We start from the raw sequence: 18,476 nt of genomic DNA, 5'->3' as shown, positions 1-18,476 counted from the left end.
CTGGAGGAGTGGCAGGGAGTCTGCTTTGCCAGGAGGAAGTCTGGAGACAGCATCCAGCAGAACGTGAAGATCACGCCGGTCGTCGGCCAGGGAGGGTGAGGACGCTGTGCAGATGGGGCCATGAAGTCACGATTGACCTACGTCTTGATCCTAACAGGAAAATCCGCCATTTTGTGGCCATCAAAAGACCTCACCTTGAGAACAACAATCAGGTTAGCGATGAGCCAATTCTTCTACAGTGTGTGCGTTGCTCGACTGAGTTCTGTTGGCAAAATGAAAACTCAAAATGTTGGAAAGGTCTCATCACCAAAAACACATTGGCAGTCGCGTGTCCATCGAAAGAGTTTGTTTCTCTGTCACGATGACCGCTACACGATGCATGGAAACAAAACTATATGTCCAAAAATAAATAAATGTTAGATAAATACTAGTCCAGAAGATGTACAAATAAACAGTATTGCAGTTACTGTCTAACATTCAGCAGCCTGACAGCACCAGGAACGAAACTATTCCTGAATCTGGTGGTTCTGCATCGGATGCTACGGAACCGTCTGCCGGATGGCAGGGGGGGAGAACAGTGTATACTGGGGATGAGTAGAGTCCGCGATGATCCTAAGGCATCCTAGGTGGCAGGCTGCAAGCCATCACCTTCTCAGCAGAATGCATGAGTCAACTGAAGGTGGCAACCGAGGCACACAGGTCAAAGGTCGTGCCTTCTTCTGAACAAGACGAAGGAGCAATGTGTTGTGTTCATTATCAATCCTCAAAATGCCATCTTGTTTGAAAATAATGAAGCACTTATGACCAGAGTTGTGTTCTATCACTGAGAACTGTACACAAGCCTGGGTTGTTAGAAATTAGGGGTGACCTCTGAACTCTGGCTCATTTGTGATCTCGGAGAGGGAGCGTCAGAGTCGCTGCCCTCAGCCCGGTGCCGACCAGCGGCATCACTCTGAGCAGCAGGATTCTCCTCTGAAGCCAGTGGCGGCTGGCAGCCAGGCGTCAGGTCTATTTATACACGGCTTAAAAACGCTTCATGTGTGCACACGGTGAGTCAGCCACCGACTCCCGTAGCCGTGTCAGGATCAGGAATCCTTAGTCACGGTTTTCGGCTGATCCCCTTCCCGAAATCGCAGTGAGAAAAAAACCCTTTGAGTTCTCACCCGCCTTCTGAACCAACTGGCAGTGAATCATGAAGTCGGAAAAGGAATGGTCCAGCATCCGGATTCTAGAACTAGACAGTACTCAGTAACTTAACAAATTGAACGTGGCAACAGAAGTTGCTGCTGTAATTTATCTACGACATGGACGCTAGGGTTTTGTGGTCAAACGCTACATGCTGTGCTACACCACTCTCAAAAAGTATCAGACACTGCGACAGGTCAGATCCATGTGGACTGTCTGACCCAGAACTTGATGGGACTAACTGAATATTTTCTTAACTAGCTGTGCTTGAACTACAGTTGCATTTATTTAGTGATGGGACTTAAGTGATGAAACTTCAGAAGGAAGTTTGTTTCCAGAAGCTTCATGTTCTCTGAGGTGCTCACTGGTCTAGTCATGAAGGTCACGCCATCTTGATGATGACACTCTGCTTTGCTCCTCCGTTCCTTCTCACCAGTGCCGCCCACAGATCTTTCACTGTTGTGGCGATGATCTCTCCCAGTTTCTCCTCGTGAGGTTTCGTCATCGCGGCTCCCTCGTGTGTGGTGGAGGTTTTCACATTTGTTTGGGAGACCCTGGAGGACCAGTCCAGCCGCCTCTCTGCTGGATTCCACTCTGAATACTTTCCCAGCCGCAGGTTTGGCTGCGGACTTGAGTTTCCACTTCACTCTCCTCAGCAGTCATAGCATCACTTATATATTTGTTTGACTCAATGGCATCACAAACAGATGACCAAACCTGGAGCACAGCTTTACACTGTCCTCACTCCTGTTTACTCTAAAACTCTAAAAATACTCTCCAGTACGTTACACGTCTGATCCAGTTGGGAACATTCTTGAGCTTGGAGGCTTCTGTTGGACCTGCTGGTGGCCCCATGACTGAACCCAGGATCTGTGATTACGGAACATGGAGCAGCTGGCTCCTCAGTCCACCAGTTCTCCCAGGTGGATGAGTTCAAGTGTCTGGAAACGGACGAAAGACAACGCTCTCTGTTTCATCTTGCATCTCATCTGTGGCCTCTCGCTCTGGCTGGACTCTCCTGTAGAGTTACGGCGAGGAGCTCTGTCACCCTGCAGTGGTATTTTAGGATGTGTCCCTGTGAGCTGCCGTGCAGGCGTGAGCCAGGACATGAGGGATGATGTCTCTTGGTTGGCCAACCTTCTTGAGGCAAGGTTCACACAGACGGAAGTGATTTCACATTTAAAGATTCCTCATTGTTATTCATGAGCTCTTCTGGAGAACAACAAAAATAAATCGGGGGCTCTAAAAAAGGGGCTCTATTATGCGCTGCCATGTTTCAAGAGTTATGACTGTGCTGTCCAGAAACGACACCTCAACATACTGAAGTGTGAACGAACAATCTTCCATTTCCTGGTGATTCACTCTTAAAAACGATCCTTTTTATTGCGCTTTACTTTGCAGTCTTTTTGTGGTTTCTTCAGAGGTCAGCGCAGCCAGTGGTGTTTCTTTTAGTCCCACTAGCAGCTGGTTCTCGCATCTCCCTCAACTCAAAGTTCCACTCTTGAACCTGTTTTGGAAACTTGTTTTCGGTCGACGCGAAAGGTTGATCGAGTCTAGCAGGCTAGTGTTGGTGAAGGACAAGGAGGAACCAGGATCATGATGGATGAGGACGTGAGGGTGAGACTGGGAGAAGAGGAGGCGACCCCCCGAAGGGAAACATGAGCGAGATTGTTCGGGGAAGTGACATGTTCCTCTCTGGGGTGCAGCCGCAGGATGGGGCGAGACCTCCTCTATTTTCAGTCTCTGAGGACCACAGTGAGGACAGATGGGGAACAGTTGAGTTTCAGTCAGAAGTGTGCGACCATGTCGGGCTGCTTTCACCGATGAGATGGGTGGCGCCTCTGATGTTTGACATCAGTGTCTTCTGTCTCTCAGGTGAAGAAGTTCAGCAAGGAGGAGAGGTGTGGTGGAGAACCGTCAGGTGAGGTTTGAAAATGCCCTTTTATTCAAAACGTTTTTCTCATTTTTTATCAGCTTTAGCAAGGGACGCGGGCTATTATCACTGTGCTGTGAGACGTACAGTCGTTTGTGATATAGCTTCCTGACATTGCTGTTAAACAAACATGGCGTGATGGAGATGTGCAGGAAGTGTTACTGTTACACTAGTGATGTGCCAGTCCACACCACTGAGCCTCAGACCAGAGCCTATGGAGACCATATCTAAGACTCCAGAGACTGAGTCAGAGCCTGAACAAAGACAGAGGTGAGACATATCTCTATTGCTCCTGTCTCCAGAGTGTTATTCCTTGCGCCACCGTGACCGGAGAAAAGACTCCATGGATGCCAGGTCTCTCAGCTCCCGTGGAAGCGATGGTGAGATCCAAGTGTGGGTTTTTGTTGCGCAGCCGCTGCCTGATGAAGACAATGCCTACAGTGTGGGAGCGAACATCAAGAGCCTCTAAAGTGCTGCTGCTGATGCTCTTCACGGATGCTGCTTCCACGTATCCTGGCAACCAAGTGCTGCTTCTCCTCCAGGCAAAGCCAAGCTGGGGATTTCTATCATGGACACATTTGCATAATGCATGCACAAACTCCTGACCTGTCTTCACGAGTGACCTGGATGGAAATGATCTTAACGCTGCCTCCCTCTGTCCTGTTTTCAGCTCCGGGTTTACAGAACCGAAGACATTCCTCTGTAGCCAGGATCCATTCCATGACCATCGAGGCTCCCATCACGAAGGTCAGTCATTTCCTGTGATGGATGCGACACTGCAGGTCACACTATGAAGATTTTGTTTTTCCCAACTCGGGGTAGAGCTCGCGACGTCAACTAGTCTCGGATGATCTGACCCATTAACGTTCCATCGGTGCTCCCTTTACGTACGTAATTGTCTGATAACAATGTTTTGATAAATATTTTATAAGATGTCTTGGAAAAGTTCCTCAAAAGAGGAAACAGAGGTAGCGTTGTTGGAGGCGGTGGTCAGTGAGGGCGTGAAGTATATTGCCACTGGAGGAGGCAGAATTTCCACCATGTCTGTTGTGTCTTATGAGTGATAGTCATCGGGCAGTAACAGCATCTCTGCCCCACACGCGTCCAGTGGTACTTCTGAGTGTGGCCCGTATGCCTCATCCCAGACTGGAACTCCATTCATTCTCACCTGCATTTTTGCGGTTGGAGAGAGGCTTGTTAGTGCTTCAGTTTCACTTTGAATTCATCTATTTTTATCTTGTTATATTAACTTTTCCACTATATTTTCTGTTTAATGATCTACTTTGAGCAAGCGATGTCTTTTTTTGACAAATGTTTGTATATTCTGTATAATTTATACTTAGTTTCCTCTTTAAATAGAAAACAAAAGAGCAAATATTTCCACATTTCCCTCCAGTTTTTCACCACTTCAATGATGCTGTTTATCGCGAATACATTTTTGAATATCTTTTTTTTTTTCATCACACACACGGAACAGGCTGCCTGTTGTACGTGTGACGCGCTTGTGTGTTGTTTTCGTCCCCCTCTGGTCATGGTGAGATTCCTGCAGGTCATGTGCGCTACCTCATGACGCACGGTTTTCCCAGCACTCCCCACTGGTTTATTGACTGCTGTCCGCAGGTGATCAACATCATCAACACTGCGCAGGAGAGCAGTCCGGTGACGGTGGCCGAGGCCCTGGACCGTGTGCTCGAGATCCTGAGGACCACCGAGCTGTACTCCCCGCAGCTGGCCTCTAAAGACGACGACCCCCACGCCAACGACCTGGTCGGCGGCCTGATGAGCGTAAGTGCTCGCCACGTGCGGAGATTGTTCCGTGATCCAGAGATGCTTCAGGGAGCAGGCTGGAGTGGTCGACCAGTGTGACCCTGGATCTGCAGCTGTGATCATCATTGACTTGATCTGTTCTCATTGAACCCTTCATGTTTTACATAGTGGACAACACAAACATGAGCTGAGGTCTCCCTGTGCTTCGGAGGAAGAAGCCTGATGTCAGAGTATAAAACTCTGCCTCTGCCTCAACATTTTCAGGACTCATTATTGCATTGAACGAATCATAATGAGGAGGGAGAAAAAGTTTGATTCATGAAAATCAAAATCTTCACTGTACTTAATGCTCAGTTCACTTAATCATTTAATCATTAATCTCCAACAAATATCCCGAGAGAGAGAGAGAGAGACTATTCATCAGATGCACTCATCTGCCATATATTGAGATTTTGCATCGCCATTATATTAGCTGCCTTTATTCTTCCCATGAGGCATCCGTCAAGTGTGACAGCGATTCATAGGAAGCTTATTATCCCTTACTGAGACTCGTTTCACAGTGTTGTGTCACATTTTCAGTGTGAGCCTCAAAACCGACAGTGAGAGAGACCACCTGGCTGCTCAGTCCGACCCAGAACAGCTCAAAACACATAGACGTGGGCGGAGAAACTGAAGAGCAAGTTTTTATGAAGAAGAGGTCAAAGTTCAGAGTTTTGGATTAATCATGTTATTTTAGAGACATTACTGTGATAAAAATGGAAACTTCCGGTTAAGTTTTTGGCCTTTAATCCTTTATTACACAGTCAGAAATTCACAGTCATGTTGAGTCTCTGACACATGTTTAAAATGTGTTCACATGTGCAGGAATATTGCCCAACGTGGAAAATCTAAAAATCTCTACAGAAAATGTTAATAATAGAATAGACGCGCCTTTGTTTTAGTTTGGGGAATGTCCAGACATATCTTTAACTTTCTTTGCCTCAGCTTCGTTCTTTCTCTCCTCACATTTTGGAGCTCATTGATTTGGTTCTGCTGATTTTTTTCAGCCATCTTTTAAACCATGAAGGAAACTTTGATAGTCTATGAGTCGTAGTAAAGTTTATAATATTCAACGGCGAGTGACGATGTTGGTTTATCGTTCGAGATATCTCCATCAGTTTAAAATGCCTGTTTGACTTTTCTTTGCCTTCTCCTCAGGACGGACTGCGACGTCTCTCTGGGAACGAGTACGTCTTCTCTAAAAGTAAGTCTTGGAGCTCACCTGTTAATGGCTGCTGTTGGTGGCTTGGGAGGCAGAGACAGGTCTTCCTGAGAGCATTGAGAGTATCAGAGTATTGAGCAGAGCAGCACCAGCCCTCTCTGAAATACTTGGTCTGATAAACGTCTGCAGAGTTCTTTCTCGGAAACGCCTTCTTCTCAGGTCATGTTCCTACGTCCCCGATCTTTAGATTCTCAGTTGTCCAGACCATGGCAGCACGATAGTGAAGTGGTTAGTGCTGCTGCCTCACTGCTGCACAGTCGGTGGTTCCGTTCCGTTTTGAGAACTCAACTCTTGCTTGGGGCGACCTTCTGTGTGGAGTTTCATGTTTCATCTGGAACTTTGGTTTCCTCCCACAGATGAATGGGAGACTCTATGTCAAACTTTCCTTTGCTTTTATTCAGGAGGGATTTTAATATAAACTAATACTTATTTTTAATTTTACTTTTAGATTTCAATTGTTTAAAATTAATGACAACTGTTATTATTACTGTATTTCATCATCCTAAAATATTGTCATCTCAACACTATTTTTAATGTGCTTAATAAATATCTCCTACTATGAATCCATTTCTGATCAATAAATACTTGATTCGCTTGATCACAGTGATATATTTGTTGTTGTTATATAGTTTTCATAACTCCTTGATTATGATAGGACTTGCCACACTACGGTTGGGTTAAATGAAGTGAACGCATGCTGCAAGTCGCCCCCTCCTGGCGGCCCAAAGCATGACGTCATCATGTCTCTAATTGTTGCTCTTGTGTTCTGGGATGTGAAAACCTTCTTCCTGGAAAAAAGCATCTCTCTGGAAAAAAGTTTATTTTGAGGTGAAGAGGGATTTTCCCCCGTTACACAACCTTCACAGCCATGAGCAGAGTTTGTTGACGCCAAGACTAGTGCTTCCATTGTTGACTGGTTCAGCTGTTTGATAAGATAAGAGGACTTTATTGACTGGGAAATTAAGGTTGAAAACAGCAGAATCTGTTATGGATAGGCGGTCGTCATGGCAGTGGAAAGATGGTGTGGTGACGCCGGATGGTTTCACCAACAGGTAGCAGGTAGGAAAGTTGAGCGGGACCTAAAACAGATCCCTGAGGAACACCACAGGGGAAGTTGGCTGTGGATGAAGTCAAGTCCCTAGGTGATAGATGATGTGACTGGAACCAGCCTAGAGCACGTGTTTGACTCCCACCCGTGGAGGGGGGAGGGGCTCCGGTCCCCCTCAACTGCTGTGAAGAGGACGTTAGCTAGTTACTTTTACTGGATCTAAAACCAGACTGGAGTAATATTCCCAATTCAAGGACACCATTTTTCTTAGCCCATAGCTCAGAGCAGAAGTTTGGGGATTGGTCTGACGTAGCTTGGGTCATTACACCTGTGTGTCACACACAAGGCAAGGATCGTCACAATCAAGACCGCTGCATGACCACGGAAGTCAGAAAAATGGAGTGTAATTCAGTGACTGTTGTGCCTCCCAGACATGAGCCAGAGCCAGCTGGCCATCCCCGTCACGCTCAGCGACGTGCCGCCGGCCATCGCCGACATGCTGAATGATGAGGAGTGCTGGGACTTCAACATCCTGGAGCTGGAAGCCGCCACACACAAGAGGTAGGTGTCAAGCCTTGCTGCAGGGAGCTGACCCGCTGACCGGCCTCTCTGGCTGCAGGCCGCTCACCTACCTCGGCCTGAAGATCTTCACCAGCTTCGGGGTGTGTGAGTTCCTGGACTGCTCCGAGGCCACGCTCCGCTCCTGGCTGCAGCTGATGGAGGCCAGCTACCACTCCTCCAACTCCTACCACAACTCCACGCACGCCGCCGACGTGCTGCACGCCACCGCCTACTTCCTGCGCAAAGACCGAGTCAAGGTTGCTGAGTCTCTGTCAGGAGGAGCCTCCTGTTCCACTCACTCCTCCGGGTGGTCTTTCTGCAGAGCAGTCTGGATCAGCTGGACGAGGTGGCGTCTTTGATCGCAGCCACCGTGCACGACGTGGACCACCCGGGCCGGACCAACTCCTTCCTGTGCAACGCCGGCAGCGAGCTGGCCATCCTGTACAACGACACGGCGGTTCTGGAGAGCCACCACGCCGCCCTGGCCTTCCAGCTCACCATGCGGGACAGCAAGAGCAACATCTTCAAGAGCATGGACAGGTCAGGTCATGACTCGCAGCCAGGTCCCTCGGCGCCACCCTCAACCTTTGTCTCCGGCAGGACTCAGTTCCGAACGCTGCGGCAGGCCATCATCGACATGGTCCTGGCCACGGAGATGACCCGACACTTCGAACACGTCAGCAAGTTCGTCAACAGCATCAACAAGCCGATGGCAGCGATCGAGGAGACCAGCACCTGTGTGAGTCGCCTCAGCTTTGTCTCAATTCAGGAGGACCTGTTGAAGATGACGGGTCGATTGTGCTTGCCTCTGTCAAGAGAAGAACAGGAGACTGGACCAGGATGTGGATTTTGTCAGTAGCATTGTAACATCAAATACAACAAAGCAACAACAGCCGACACTGTTGAGACAAAGACACCAGAACAACAGACATAACCAAAAAAATATAGACTGAAAAAATTAAAAGATGCCCCCAATGATCTGTGTGTCCAATCCAAGTTCTCCATTGTGGGACCCCACAGCAGGGGGTGGACAAGTCTCACACCAAAAGCCATCATCTAGAAGATGAAATGGAGTTTGTGACATTGAACTTCATGTCATGAAAATGACTTGGAAAGAGGAAAGACAGGTGAAGGGATTGGTAGCCAGACTTGTCTCCAGGTGGGGACCAGACGGCGACATGCTGCTGAGCAGAACTTGTCTTTTCTGTCCTTCAGAGCATGAGCAGCGACGGCGAGGGTCCGGCGGGCTTCAGGAACTCGCCAGAGAACCGCCTGCTGATCAAGAGGATGTTGATCAAGTGTGCGGACGTGGCGAACCCCTGCAGACCCACAGAGCTCTGCATCGAGTGGGCAGGCCGGATCTCCGAGGAGTACTTTGCTCAGGTGAGAGGACCAGGCGCTGGTCGCACCGCCGCCGGCCTGTCTCACTGGTTTGTGTGTGCAGACAGACGAGGAGAAGCGGCAGGGGCTTCCCGTGGTGATGCCCGTGTTCGACCGGAACTCCTGCTCCGTGCCAAAATCTCAGATCTCCTTTATCGACTACTTCATCAACGACATGTTCGACGCCTGGGACGGTGAGAAGCTGCCACACGTGTGTGTGTGTGTCGCTCCGTCTCCTCCTCTGGTTCAGTGTCTCAGCTCTAGGTTTATTTAACTCTTGCTGTTGGACAGTGATGAATGGTGCCAGAGGGAGAATGAGGAGGTCAAATGAGGAGACCTCAGATTGAACCGCGGTTCAGTGACATCTTGTAAATCCGAGTTTCTGCTTTCCATGCGCATGTTCTTCCTGTCTTGGTCCTGAGGAGCCGGGCCTGATGGTGGTATTTTCGTTCCCACCGATGCTCAGTCTGTCTTTTATTCCCCCCCAGAGATGACTTGTTTACTGTCATCTGTGATGTCATGGAAAGACTCAAGATGTCAGGGGGTCCGCGGGTGGGATGGGAGCTGAGGTTCACAGTGGGGTCGCACTCTTGAGAGAGAAGAAGCCATGGTGGAAGGTGCCCACAATGCTTCCTGATGAGAGTTTGGTGTTGCAGCTCACTCTGAAAATACAGTGAAGAAGTATACAGCAGTCGACAAATCAGATGGAGACACTCTGAACACCATAAGGAAGAGGAGAACCGGGGTGTCATTACATTGGCCCCTCTGCTCCAAGGCCCCTCAAGACAGAGCAGAGTCAGCAGTGTGGCCCCACCTCCAAACTGTTGGCGAAGGCAGAGGACAAGAGTGTTGTTTTACATTTGGAACACGAGTCTCACTCAGAAACTGCCACTGTCAGTGACAGTGAGGGAGACCAGCAGGCTGCTCAGTCCAACCCAGACACGCTAGAAATACCTGGACGCTGCTCTGATCAAGTGGCAGAGGGGGTGAAAGTCCAAGAGGGGAGAGTGAATTAACATGTTCAGATTCATCGTCTCAGTTTGCTTGTGGCACTTAGGTCACGGTAGTAGTAATACCGTGATATATCACAATATTCTGCTGTTAACTTTTTATTAAAGCATACACATCACTCCAAAGTGGAAGGACAAATTAAGTCAAAACGGTTTGATGGAAAACGACTTTTATTCTGTTGTTTGCTGAGAGCCAAATGCCACACACACAAACCCAGGAACATGAAGGGCCAAAGAAATTCTGACTGTACTCACAGCACACCGTGAAATGTCTCTGTGCCACCCAAGAGTGCGTTTTGTGGAGACACACATCATGTTTTGTCATGATAGCCCTCATGTTTCTCCGGGTCACGCTCCTCCAGACCTGTGTCTGGCGTTTCACACGAGTCTGACGTGGGTCTGTGAACAGCTTGAGTGGAGGCCACTGATGTCTATATCTCATTCAGTTAGGAGACAGGTTTCAAAAAAGCACCTCGTTCTTGACGGCAAAGATCTGAAGTTACACTGACACCAGTAGCAACTACCCCGATCCACTCATTCCTTCTGTGCTCCTCAGACGTTTGTGCTTGTCTGTCTGCAAAGCATCATTCAGGGTGCGGCAGCAGGACACACCTCCATCTTTGTTCTGTCTTGCAGCCTTCGCCAGCCTGCCAGGTCTGATGGAGCACCTGTCGGAGAACTACAAGTACTGGAAGAGTCTGGACGAGATGAAGTGTAAGAGCCTGCGACCCCCACCCCCGTCTTGACCTCGGAACGACCAGTCTGTCTCCAAACAGAGAAAGTGCAGAGTCATCGTTTTCAAGTCACCTGCTCTCTGGCCGACAGACTTTTCTCCTTGTCTTTGTTGTGTAGCTGGTGGAGTGTGGAGGTGAGGACGGAAGCTGCAGGAGGACACCTCGGCCTGGTGCGCTGACGCCACCTCCACCTCGCTAGCCATCAGTTTTGGTTTCCTCCGTTCAGTCATCACTGACCCGGACCAGAAGATCGGGATTGGTCAGATCAGTAGCAGGAAGGAGATGTGTCGGGAGGTTTGGTATGAGGAGTGCCGCCACCCTGAAGTACCTCAGCGGGTCATTAGATGGTTGAGAACAGTGGACTGCTGAGGACACCAGTGGCCCGGGTCAACTGGGTCAGCGTCACTCTGTCTCCCATCACCCAGTCTGGTGATTCACTTCTGCAGAGAGGATGTGGTGGACATGAAGAGGACATTTGAAGCTGGAGGAGAAAGATAAAGTCTTCTGGGGGAGGAGGAGGAAGACAGGTGAAGACAGGACATTTAGTGAAGGAGTCTTCTGATGAGAGACAGGGTGTCAGTGACCTTCTCCTGTCTTCAGCCTCTTCCAGTCACACCTTCATCGGTGGTGGTCTCAGCAGGCCTCAAACTGAGGCTGAGCATGTGCAGAGGTGAAACCAGGCCTCTGCTCTGAGAGGAAGCCATCACTGGTGCAGAACCAGAGTGAAGCTTCACTGACATCTAGTAGTGAAGATGTTTTTGACCCATGGCATCTGTGGGCTCCATGAAAGTCCTCGGTCCGAGCAACATGAAGTCAAAGTGTATCGATGCAGGTGGAGGAAAACCGAACATGACTCCTAAATAAACACGCTGCTCCTCCAAACCTGTCCCCTCTGCTCTGAAAACACTGACGTTGGTTCTCCGGTGCTCAGATTTGTAGCTCCACAAGCCACCAGAAGATATTTTTGCAAGTGGAAAACGATGATTTCTACTCTTCTATTTTTACAACCCTGGGCCTGTAGCTCAGAATGCGATGATGCTGGTTGGTCGGGCCGTCGTGCTCTGCGTGACTCCTACCTACAAAAAGCCTTCATCACTGGATCATCCTCTGCACAAGGTCATTCTTCTGTTCATCCTCCTCTCAATGTTCATCTGCCACTCAAGGTCAATCAATGTCAATGCTCAAGGACATTCGTCTTCTGCTCGAGGTCATCCAATGACTTCTCAAGGACCTTTTCCTTCTGTGAAGTCATTCGTCCTCCGCTCAATGTAGTTCTGCATTCAAGGTCATTCAATGGCTGCTCAAAGACATTTGGCCTCCAATAAAAGTTAGTCATGTGCCACTCAAGATCATAGGTTCTCTACTGAAGGATATTTGATCCATTGTCCACTGCACAACAATGTTCTTCTGTTTATCCTCCACTCCGTGTCCATCAGCCACTCAAGGTGATTCATCCGCTGTCATTTGTCAAGGTCATTGGTCCTCGGCTGAAGGGTGTGCTTCTTCTGTTCATCGTCCACTCAGTGTTCGTCCATCATTCAAGGCCATTCAACAGATGTTTGTCATTCACCCTCAGCCCTTGGTCGCTCAGTCTTCGTCCTCTGCTCAAGGTCATTGGGCCTCGGCTCAAGGTCGTTTCACATGTGCCAACTGTTTTCTATGAATCCAATCGTCACCAGTGTTGATCACTACCTCTGTTACCTCTGTCATGGCAACATCTGCGCTTGGTGTCCTGACGTCACGTCCTGGATCAGTGGAAGAGAAATGTTGCGAGCAGGAGTCGAACTCTCGAGTGTCTCGGCGAGCTGTTCTCCTTCACTGCTGCTCCACTCCACGCAGCGTCCACGTCTGTGCCTAGACTTCACAGTCAGTCAGCCTGGGATTCGAACCCGTGCATCGTCGCCATGTCACAGCTCTGCAGCTGACTTGTCTGATGAAGTGAGATTCACATGTCTGATTCTCATTCTGTTCATTAAAAAGTCTAAATTTACAGAAACAGAATTTCCCTCTTCTTTACTCAGCTGTTCTCGTCTTCAGGAGTCCAGAGATCAGAACTGAATCTTGATTGGTGGATTCAAACGTCCTGTTTTATTCTCAAACATAAAAACAATCAATGGTTTCAGAAACACACAAATGAATGCAGCAGGAACGACCTCCCGGGGTCACCGGAGGTCACAGCCCTCCGTTCTGCTCCAGTTTACGGAAGAGCGCCAGGCTGCGCTGGCGAGACTGACGCTCGCCGTTCTTCCACAGGATCAGCAGGTGGTCGGCGGAGCAGGTGAGCAGCCCGTTCTCCTGGAGGCCCACGAACATCTGCGGGCGGGACACAGCGTCAGTCCGGGTCTCACCGGAGCTCACCCGGGTTCTGTACCTGCACCGGGCCCGAGTGTCCGATCAAGTCGCCCGTCAGCTCCAGAGTCTTGAGGTTCAGAAGTTCCGGGTTCTTCTTGGACGGAGGTCCGGCTGGCTTACTGGAGCGCCCAAAGTTCCACATCCCAAAGAACCCTGGCGAACAGAGGCCACAAATTGGCAGCTTCACAAACGAGTTGAGATGATTCGGCTTCTGTCCACGCAGGTTAAAACCCACTAAAGACGGCGCAAGTTTTCATCACCGACAGGAAACAGAGGCAGGAAACAACAAAACACACCCCTTCTCTACTGTACGACTCGTGTGAGTAAAACAAAATATAGTTTCTGACATACAAAAATCTTCTCTAAGCAGGTGAAACAACAAAAATAAAAAGTAAGGTCTGAACTTTTTTAAATGATGTCAAATATATTAGTGTTTTTATTTATCTTTATCTTTTTTTATTTAATTGATCTTTGCTTACACATCACTGAGCACCTATGTCAACAGGTGTGTGTGTACCTGCGGAGGCAGGTTCGGCCTGCAGCGGTAGATCCTGCAGCTCCCACATCCTCACGCTTCCGTCTTCAGAGCAGGACATGAGTTCACTGGCGGGTCACACAGAGGCCAAAGGTCATAACATTTGTTTGACTATAAGTTCAAATAAATAAAAAAATAATAAAATACAATAAATGTGTAACACAGACGAAACAGCTCCCCCTAGGGGACATGTTAAGTTACTTCATTTTCTTCAATCAGAGTCTCATTGAGATCAAGGATGAATATGAGTAGAATCGAAGCTGACCTATTAGGAGTGGCTTCAGTCAGTCAAATTAAACCACCATCATTTTAAACAACTGAAGCTGAATGACAACCTTGAGGCGAAAAGCTCAACAGACGGCAGCTGAATGGAAGAGGACGACAAGCTCCCTCTAGTGGCCAAACCAAGCGCACACCCCGAGCTCCGTAGGTTCGACTTCACACATTAAAGTTCATCGTCACCACGCCTGACCTGTCGGACAGCAGCACCGTGTGAAGGACGTTGGAGTCGTGCGCCACCTTCCTGTAGGCCACGACGGTCCGGCTCAGGACGCTGTAGACGTATAGCCCACTGCCCACTGCGGCCAGGACCAGCTGGAGGGAAGCGCACAGAAAGAGAGTGAGTCAAGCCCAAGCTGTGAGCAGCTGGACTTGGCAGGTCTCACCCTTCCGTTGGAGCTCAGGTGCTGGACCGACATCTCGCTGGGCTTGGACGAGCCCATCCGGATCTCGGCCTGGCTGCAGGGCTCCTCCCACAGGATGTGCTCGTACGCCAGGACGTTCCACTCCACGGCGTCCCACAGGATCAGCTCACCTGCGTGAGAGCCACTGGCGAAGAGTCCGTCTGAAACGCACGGAGCCAAGAAAATAAGCTCTGCAGTTCAACCCTCATCCACCAGTGGGAGACATTGTGATGCTTCCAGAGAGAAGTCAGGTGACGCATCGTGTGTCGAGGAGCTGCTGCTGGGACTGACACGAACCGTTGACGTTGATGAGAGCTCTGATTTGGTCCTGGTGGTCCGACAGCCGACGGAGCTCAGACAGAGTGATGGTGGAGTCGGTGGCCGTCAGCCTGTAGATGGCTGAGCAGACGAGAGCCAGAGTGACCACAACAGCTGAGAAGGTGCTCAGGCAGCAACCTACCAATCTCCTTGTCAGCGGCAGCAGCGAGGCAATTTTTAGGCAGCTCGATCAGAGCAGTGACCCCTGGTGGTCAAGAGGAGCTCCAGGTCACATGCATGTCGCACATGTGTTGCTGCAGAAGTCCACCAGAGGGCGCTCTGATTGACACCACACAGGATTGCTTCTTTTTTTCACCTCATGGTCACGTCACAGCGCCCTCTGGTGGAGAAGGAAGTGGTGGCCTCACCAGTGTCGCTGTGGTTCTGCCGGTGACTCTGCAGGTGGAAGTCCTTGCTCCAGACACAGACCTCCTCGCCGCCTGACACAAAGATGCCCAGACGCTCCAGCACCAGCAGACACTGCAGGAGAGCAGCGTCACGTGACCACATGAAACCCCATCACACTGAACCTCTCCAAAACTTTACAGACCACCCGACGATGCCTTCGAGGCCTGACATAACTGCAGGAAATCCCAACGTGACATTACCTTGACGGACGACTGGAGATCCGACACCATCTGGACTCGGTTCCCCGAGTCAGGGTCCCACAGCTGGACGGAGAGGTGGTGAAGGACATGGCTCAAGTGCAGACACGAGCAAAGGTTACACCAGGAAGGATACGCTGAGGCTGCGGTCCGACGAGGCGGAGATCAGCAGCGTGCGGCGCAGGGGTCCGTCGCTGCAGGCGAAGGTGGCGATGGCCGTGATCTGCTGCGAGTGGCCACGCAGCTCCTGCAGACGCTCGCCAGTCTGACGGAGGAGCAGGGGGTTAGTCGCGAGAGCGGAGACGTCAGGTGACCGCCAGGGTCAATACTTCATGGCAAGAAAGGCATGAAGAGATTGGAACATGCCAGTCAAAATGACTCTGGTTTGTCCTTGACACGCCCCCCAGAGGACCCTCGAACCCCTCACTCCTTGGTCTGATCTCAGCACCGGTTGATCTCCGACTTATCTCCGCTCATGACCACAGGTGAGTCACAGGAGTCTGGAGTCTGCCATCTAGTGGCGGCATCAAGCCACTGCAGCAACATAACCCAAGTGTAATAACGCTGCAGCAGAAAGTTCAGGGGTTTAAGAACAATATTTAAGAGTCATGTCAAACCGTGTGCTTGTTTGAGTCTTGGGAGTCGGCTGTTTTTAACCCCGCATTGACCACAGGATTTTAAATAACACACTGAGCCAGTGTAGCTCCTGAACAGTTGGTGCTATTGAAAGATTTCAATGATTCCTGACATGCATGTAATGGGTATAAAAGTACTGTGAAATTCTTGCTCATATTTATTATATGTATTATATATGGTGTTCCATATATTGAGTATAAATAAGACAGGAAAGTGTCAACTTTCCACAGTTGACCTATCATTTACTGAGGTAAGTAGAACTGTCCGGTGGTCCTCATAAAATGATAGAAAATTCACCAAAACGACGACATAATAACGCTGTGGGCATTGACCCAGCATATTTGAGGTCATGGTGAATCCAATGTTTTTTTAAGATGTTTTCAGTTGGGGGATGCTTAACACAGACTTGTGCACAGACTACTCATTTGCAGGTAAATGTTTTGTATTAAGATAGAAGTTCTTATATTGTATTATACTGCTGTGATTGTAGGACAGAGTGGGGACACACAACAGTCACGCAGATGAAGTGAAACACACATGAACACGCTTTCCATTTTAGATCCATGAGCACGATGGAAGTTTTACTTTTGTATTATAATTTATAAGTTTCACTTTTATATTATGGCTAAAACTGATTGGAAATGTCCATTCTGGGGCAGCATCAATGTTTCTGTCTTCCCTGAAACTAAATTGAAATTTAACACGTGTGTGTGTGTGTGTGCTGAGAATCTTGTGGCGCCTCACCTCCACGTTCCAGACCAGAACAAGACCATCGTCGCCCGCAGACGCACATCTGGAACACACAGAACAGATGTGCACTTCAGCTCCGACACAGCCAGACACCTATCCGGGAGCAAAGTCATTTCCCCCTCTGAGGGAGTCTTCAAAACTCCCGTCCCGGCGGTTAACCGCCTTCACTCGCCCTTTGACCCCGGGTCCATCTCCCCTCGCTGTTCCCCAAATCAGCCGACAAGATGAGAGGATGGAGAGAGAGAGAGAGATAAGAAGGAGAGAGAGAGGAACTGTCCAGGATATATTTTCACTCCTCAAAAGCAATCTGGAGAGAATTTTCTGGCCTTTGCCCCCGACTGTGGATGTGTGTGTGCAGGGAGCCCCAGAGGGGAGGTGATTACAGGGGGAGGCCAGGCGTGACACACACGCAGCAGTGCGCAGCCTCTGCTCTGATATGAAGGCGAGCGCTTGAGCACTGTAGCATGTCGCGGCACAGCAGCGGCAGAAACACGTGTGTTTAAGCTCCGACTGTACAAGACAATCACGCGGCGCTGATGGTCCAGATCCTGTCTGCTGCAGGAGAGGATCTGCTGTCAATCACAGGCAGACGGAAGCCAGTCAAGGGGAGAGGTGGGGGGAGGCAGGAGGGGGAAGCTCACCTGAAGTCATCAATCTGCACCAGAAATCGAACAATGTCAAAATGTCCTTTCAGCACCTGCAGCTCAGTGAACCAGTTTTTGGGTTGTTCCTCTCCGATGCACAACACCTGACGTTTCTGCAGACAAGGACACACACACACACAGACACAGACACACACACAAACACACACACTCAAGTTTGTCTTCCTATCTTAGTGAGGACCGTCACTGACATAACCCTTTCCCCAGCCTCTCACCCTGAACCTAACCATTAGCCTTTACTCCCAACCAAACCATTATGCCCAATTGTAATAACTTAGCTACGGTGTAGTTTAAACCCTTAAACTTAGTCTTAATGAAGTGAGGACCTGCCAAACTGTCCTCACTCATACAGAAGAACACACACACACACTAATAACACTTGGGTTGATCAATACAAAACCGATATATCAACGTCCTTACTTCTTAAACGCATCACCAGATGAAATAAGTATGGAGATTTAAGTGTGTTGAGTTTGTTTTAGTGAATCAACAGATCGCCGTTCTGAAGAAAAGACGTCACACTTCGACCTTCAGGTGGGATTTATAGCGTGAATAAAATAACCGAACTGAAATCCTTGTTGGCAGCACTTGAGAGTTATGCATAAATACAGGTTTTAAACATATAAATGAATGATCGAGTCATGAACTGAGCGACAATTCAATGCGTGAAGTATCCTTACAAAGAAGTACACAAAGCCGCGATGCGTTCAGGTCCATCTCACCTCCACGGAGCTCTGAGCGTCACGACCACCCAGAATCCACCGCAGCATGACTGCGAAACGCTTTGGTTCCCTGTCAATCGGAGACACACATTAAAGCGAATATTGACGCTTCCTTATTTTCCACCCACAGAACAGCTAACGCTAGCTTTAGCATCGCACCGTACCTGTCACTGACGTCACAGAATCGATGTCCCTGATGTCTCGGGATAAACGGCGTCGTTTAAAACATGTAACGAGTCGCCCTAGGGACGCAATTCTTCCTCAGACAGCGACATGGTTCGGAAAACGCTCCGGTCACCATCACAGCAACAACAACAGGTTCATGTGACTGAGG

The 18,476-nt window shown here is 49.2% G+C and overlaps 2 protein-coding genes across 7 annotated transcripts in view; one reads left to right on the top strand and one right to left on the bottom strand.

Annotated features, from left to right (window-relative positions):
• pde8b (phosphodiesterase 8B) overlaps positions 1 to 13,158 on the top strand; it is a 25,191-nt gene extending 12,033 nt beyond the window's left edge. Inside the window, exons 9-23 of one of the 5 annotated variants that reach the window (XR_008416342.1) lie at positions 7 to 95; positions 158 to 212; positions 3,061 to 3,106; positions 3,421 to 3,498; positions 3,789 to 3,865; positions 4,739 to 4,903; positions 6,083 to 6,128; positions 7,626 to 7,755; positions 7,814 to 8,012; positions 8,078 to 8,295; positions 8,356 to 8,494; positions 8,971 to 9,138; positions 9,200 to 9,329; positions 10,782 to 12,042; positions 12,165 to 13,158. Coding sequence is in view for 4 of the 5 variants with exons in the window: in XM_053882433.1 (XP_053738408.1) it covers positions 7 to 95; positions 158 to 212; positions 3,061 to 3,106; positions 3,421 to 3,498; positions 3,789 to 3,865; positions 4,739 to 4,903; positions 6,083 to 6,128; positions 7,626 to 7,755; positions 7,814 to 8,012; positions 8,078 to 8,295; positions 8,356 to 8,494; positions 8,971 to 9,138; positions 9,200 to 9,329; positions 10,782 to 10,891 (1,650 nt within the window). In the remaining variant the exon portion in view is untranslated. Of the gene's footprint in view, positions 1 to 6; positions 96 to 157; positions 213 to 3,060; positions 3,107 to 3,420; positions 3,499 to 3,788; positions 3,866 to 4,738; positions 4,904 to 6,082; positions 6,129 to 7,625; positions 7,756 to 7,813; positions 8,013 to 8,077; positions 8,296 to 8,355; positions 8,495 to 8,970; positions 9,139 to 9,199; positions 9,330 to 10,781 lie in introns of all 5 variants that reach the window. The other 4 variants (XM_053882455.1, XM_053882446.1, XM_053882433.1 and 1 more) reach the window with 4 other exon arrangements.
• On the bottom strand, positions 12,929 to 18,476 carry wdr41 (WD repeat domain 41). Of its 2 annotated transcripts, XM_053882476.1 has the most exons (14): positions 18,307 to 18,476; positions 18,143 to 18,212; positions 17,400 to 17,515; positions 16,753 to 16,801; positions 15,509 to 15,637; positions 15,376 to 15,438; positions 15,136 to 15,247; positions 14,910 to 14,972; positions 14,747 to 14,848; positions 14,432 to 14,610; positions 14,239 to 14,360; positions 13,749 to 13,834; positions 13,251 to 13,384; positions 12,929 to 13,192 (listed from the first exon to the last, which is right to left on the bottom strand). In XM_053882476.1, exons 2-14 carry the CDS (start codon positions 18,188 to 18,190, stop codon positions 13,052 to 13,054), a joined length of 1,344 nt encoding a protein of 447 aa, XP_053738451.1. In that variant the 5' UTR covers positions 18,191 to 18,212; positions 18,307 to 18,476; the 3' UTR covers positions 12,929 to 13,051. The 2 variants fall into 2 exon arrangements, with proteins under 2 accessions (XP_053738451.1, XP_053738460.1); XM_053882485.1 differs by lacking the exon at positions 14,910 to 14,972.

This window comes from Synchiropus splendidus, chromosome 1, assembly GCF_027744825.2.
Source record: "Synchiropus splendidus isolate RoL2022-P1 chromosome 1, RoL_Sspl_1.0, whole genome shotgun sequence".
Taxonomy (NCBI): domain Eukaryota; kingdom Metazoa; phylum Chordata; class Actinopteri; order Syngnathiformes; family Callionymidae; genus Synchiropus; species Synchiropus splendidus.
This window is presented reverse-complemented; position numbering and strand designations above follow the sequence as displayed.

Bases quoted from the DNA above. Each gene is read 5' to 3' on its own strand.
- wdr41 (XM_053882476.1), bottom strand. From the start codon at position 18,190: ATGCTGCGGTGGATTCTGGGTGGTCGTGACGCTCAGAGCTCCGTGGAG. The intron at 17,516-18,142 runs GTGAGATGGACC...CCTTGTCTGCAG, and splicing joins ACGCTCAGAGCTCCGTGGAG to AAACGTCAGGTGTTGTGCAT. The intron at 13,835-14,238 runs GTCAGGCGTGGT...GTGACCCGCCAG, and splicing joins ACGGTGCTGCTGTCCGACAG to TGAACTCATGTCCTGCTCTG.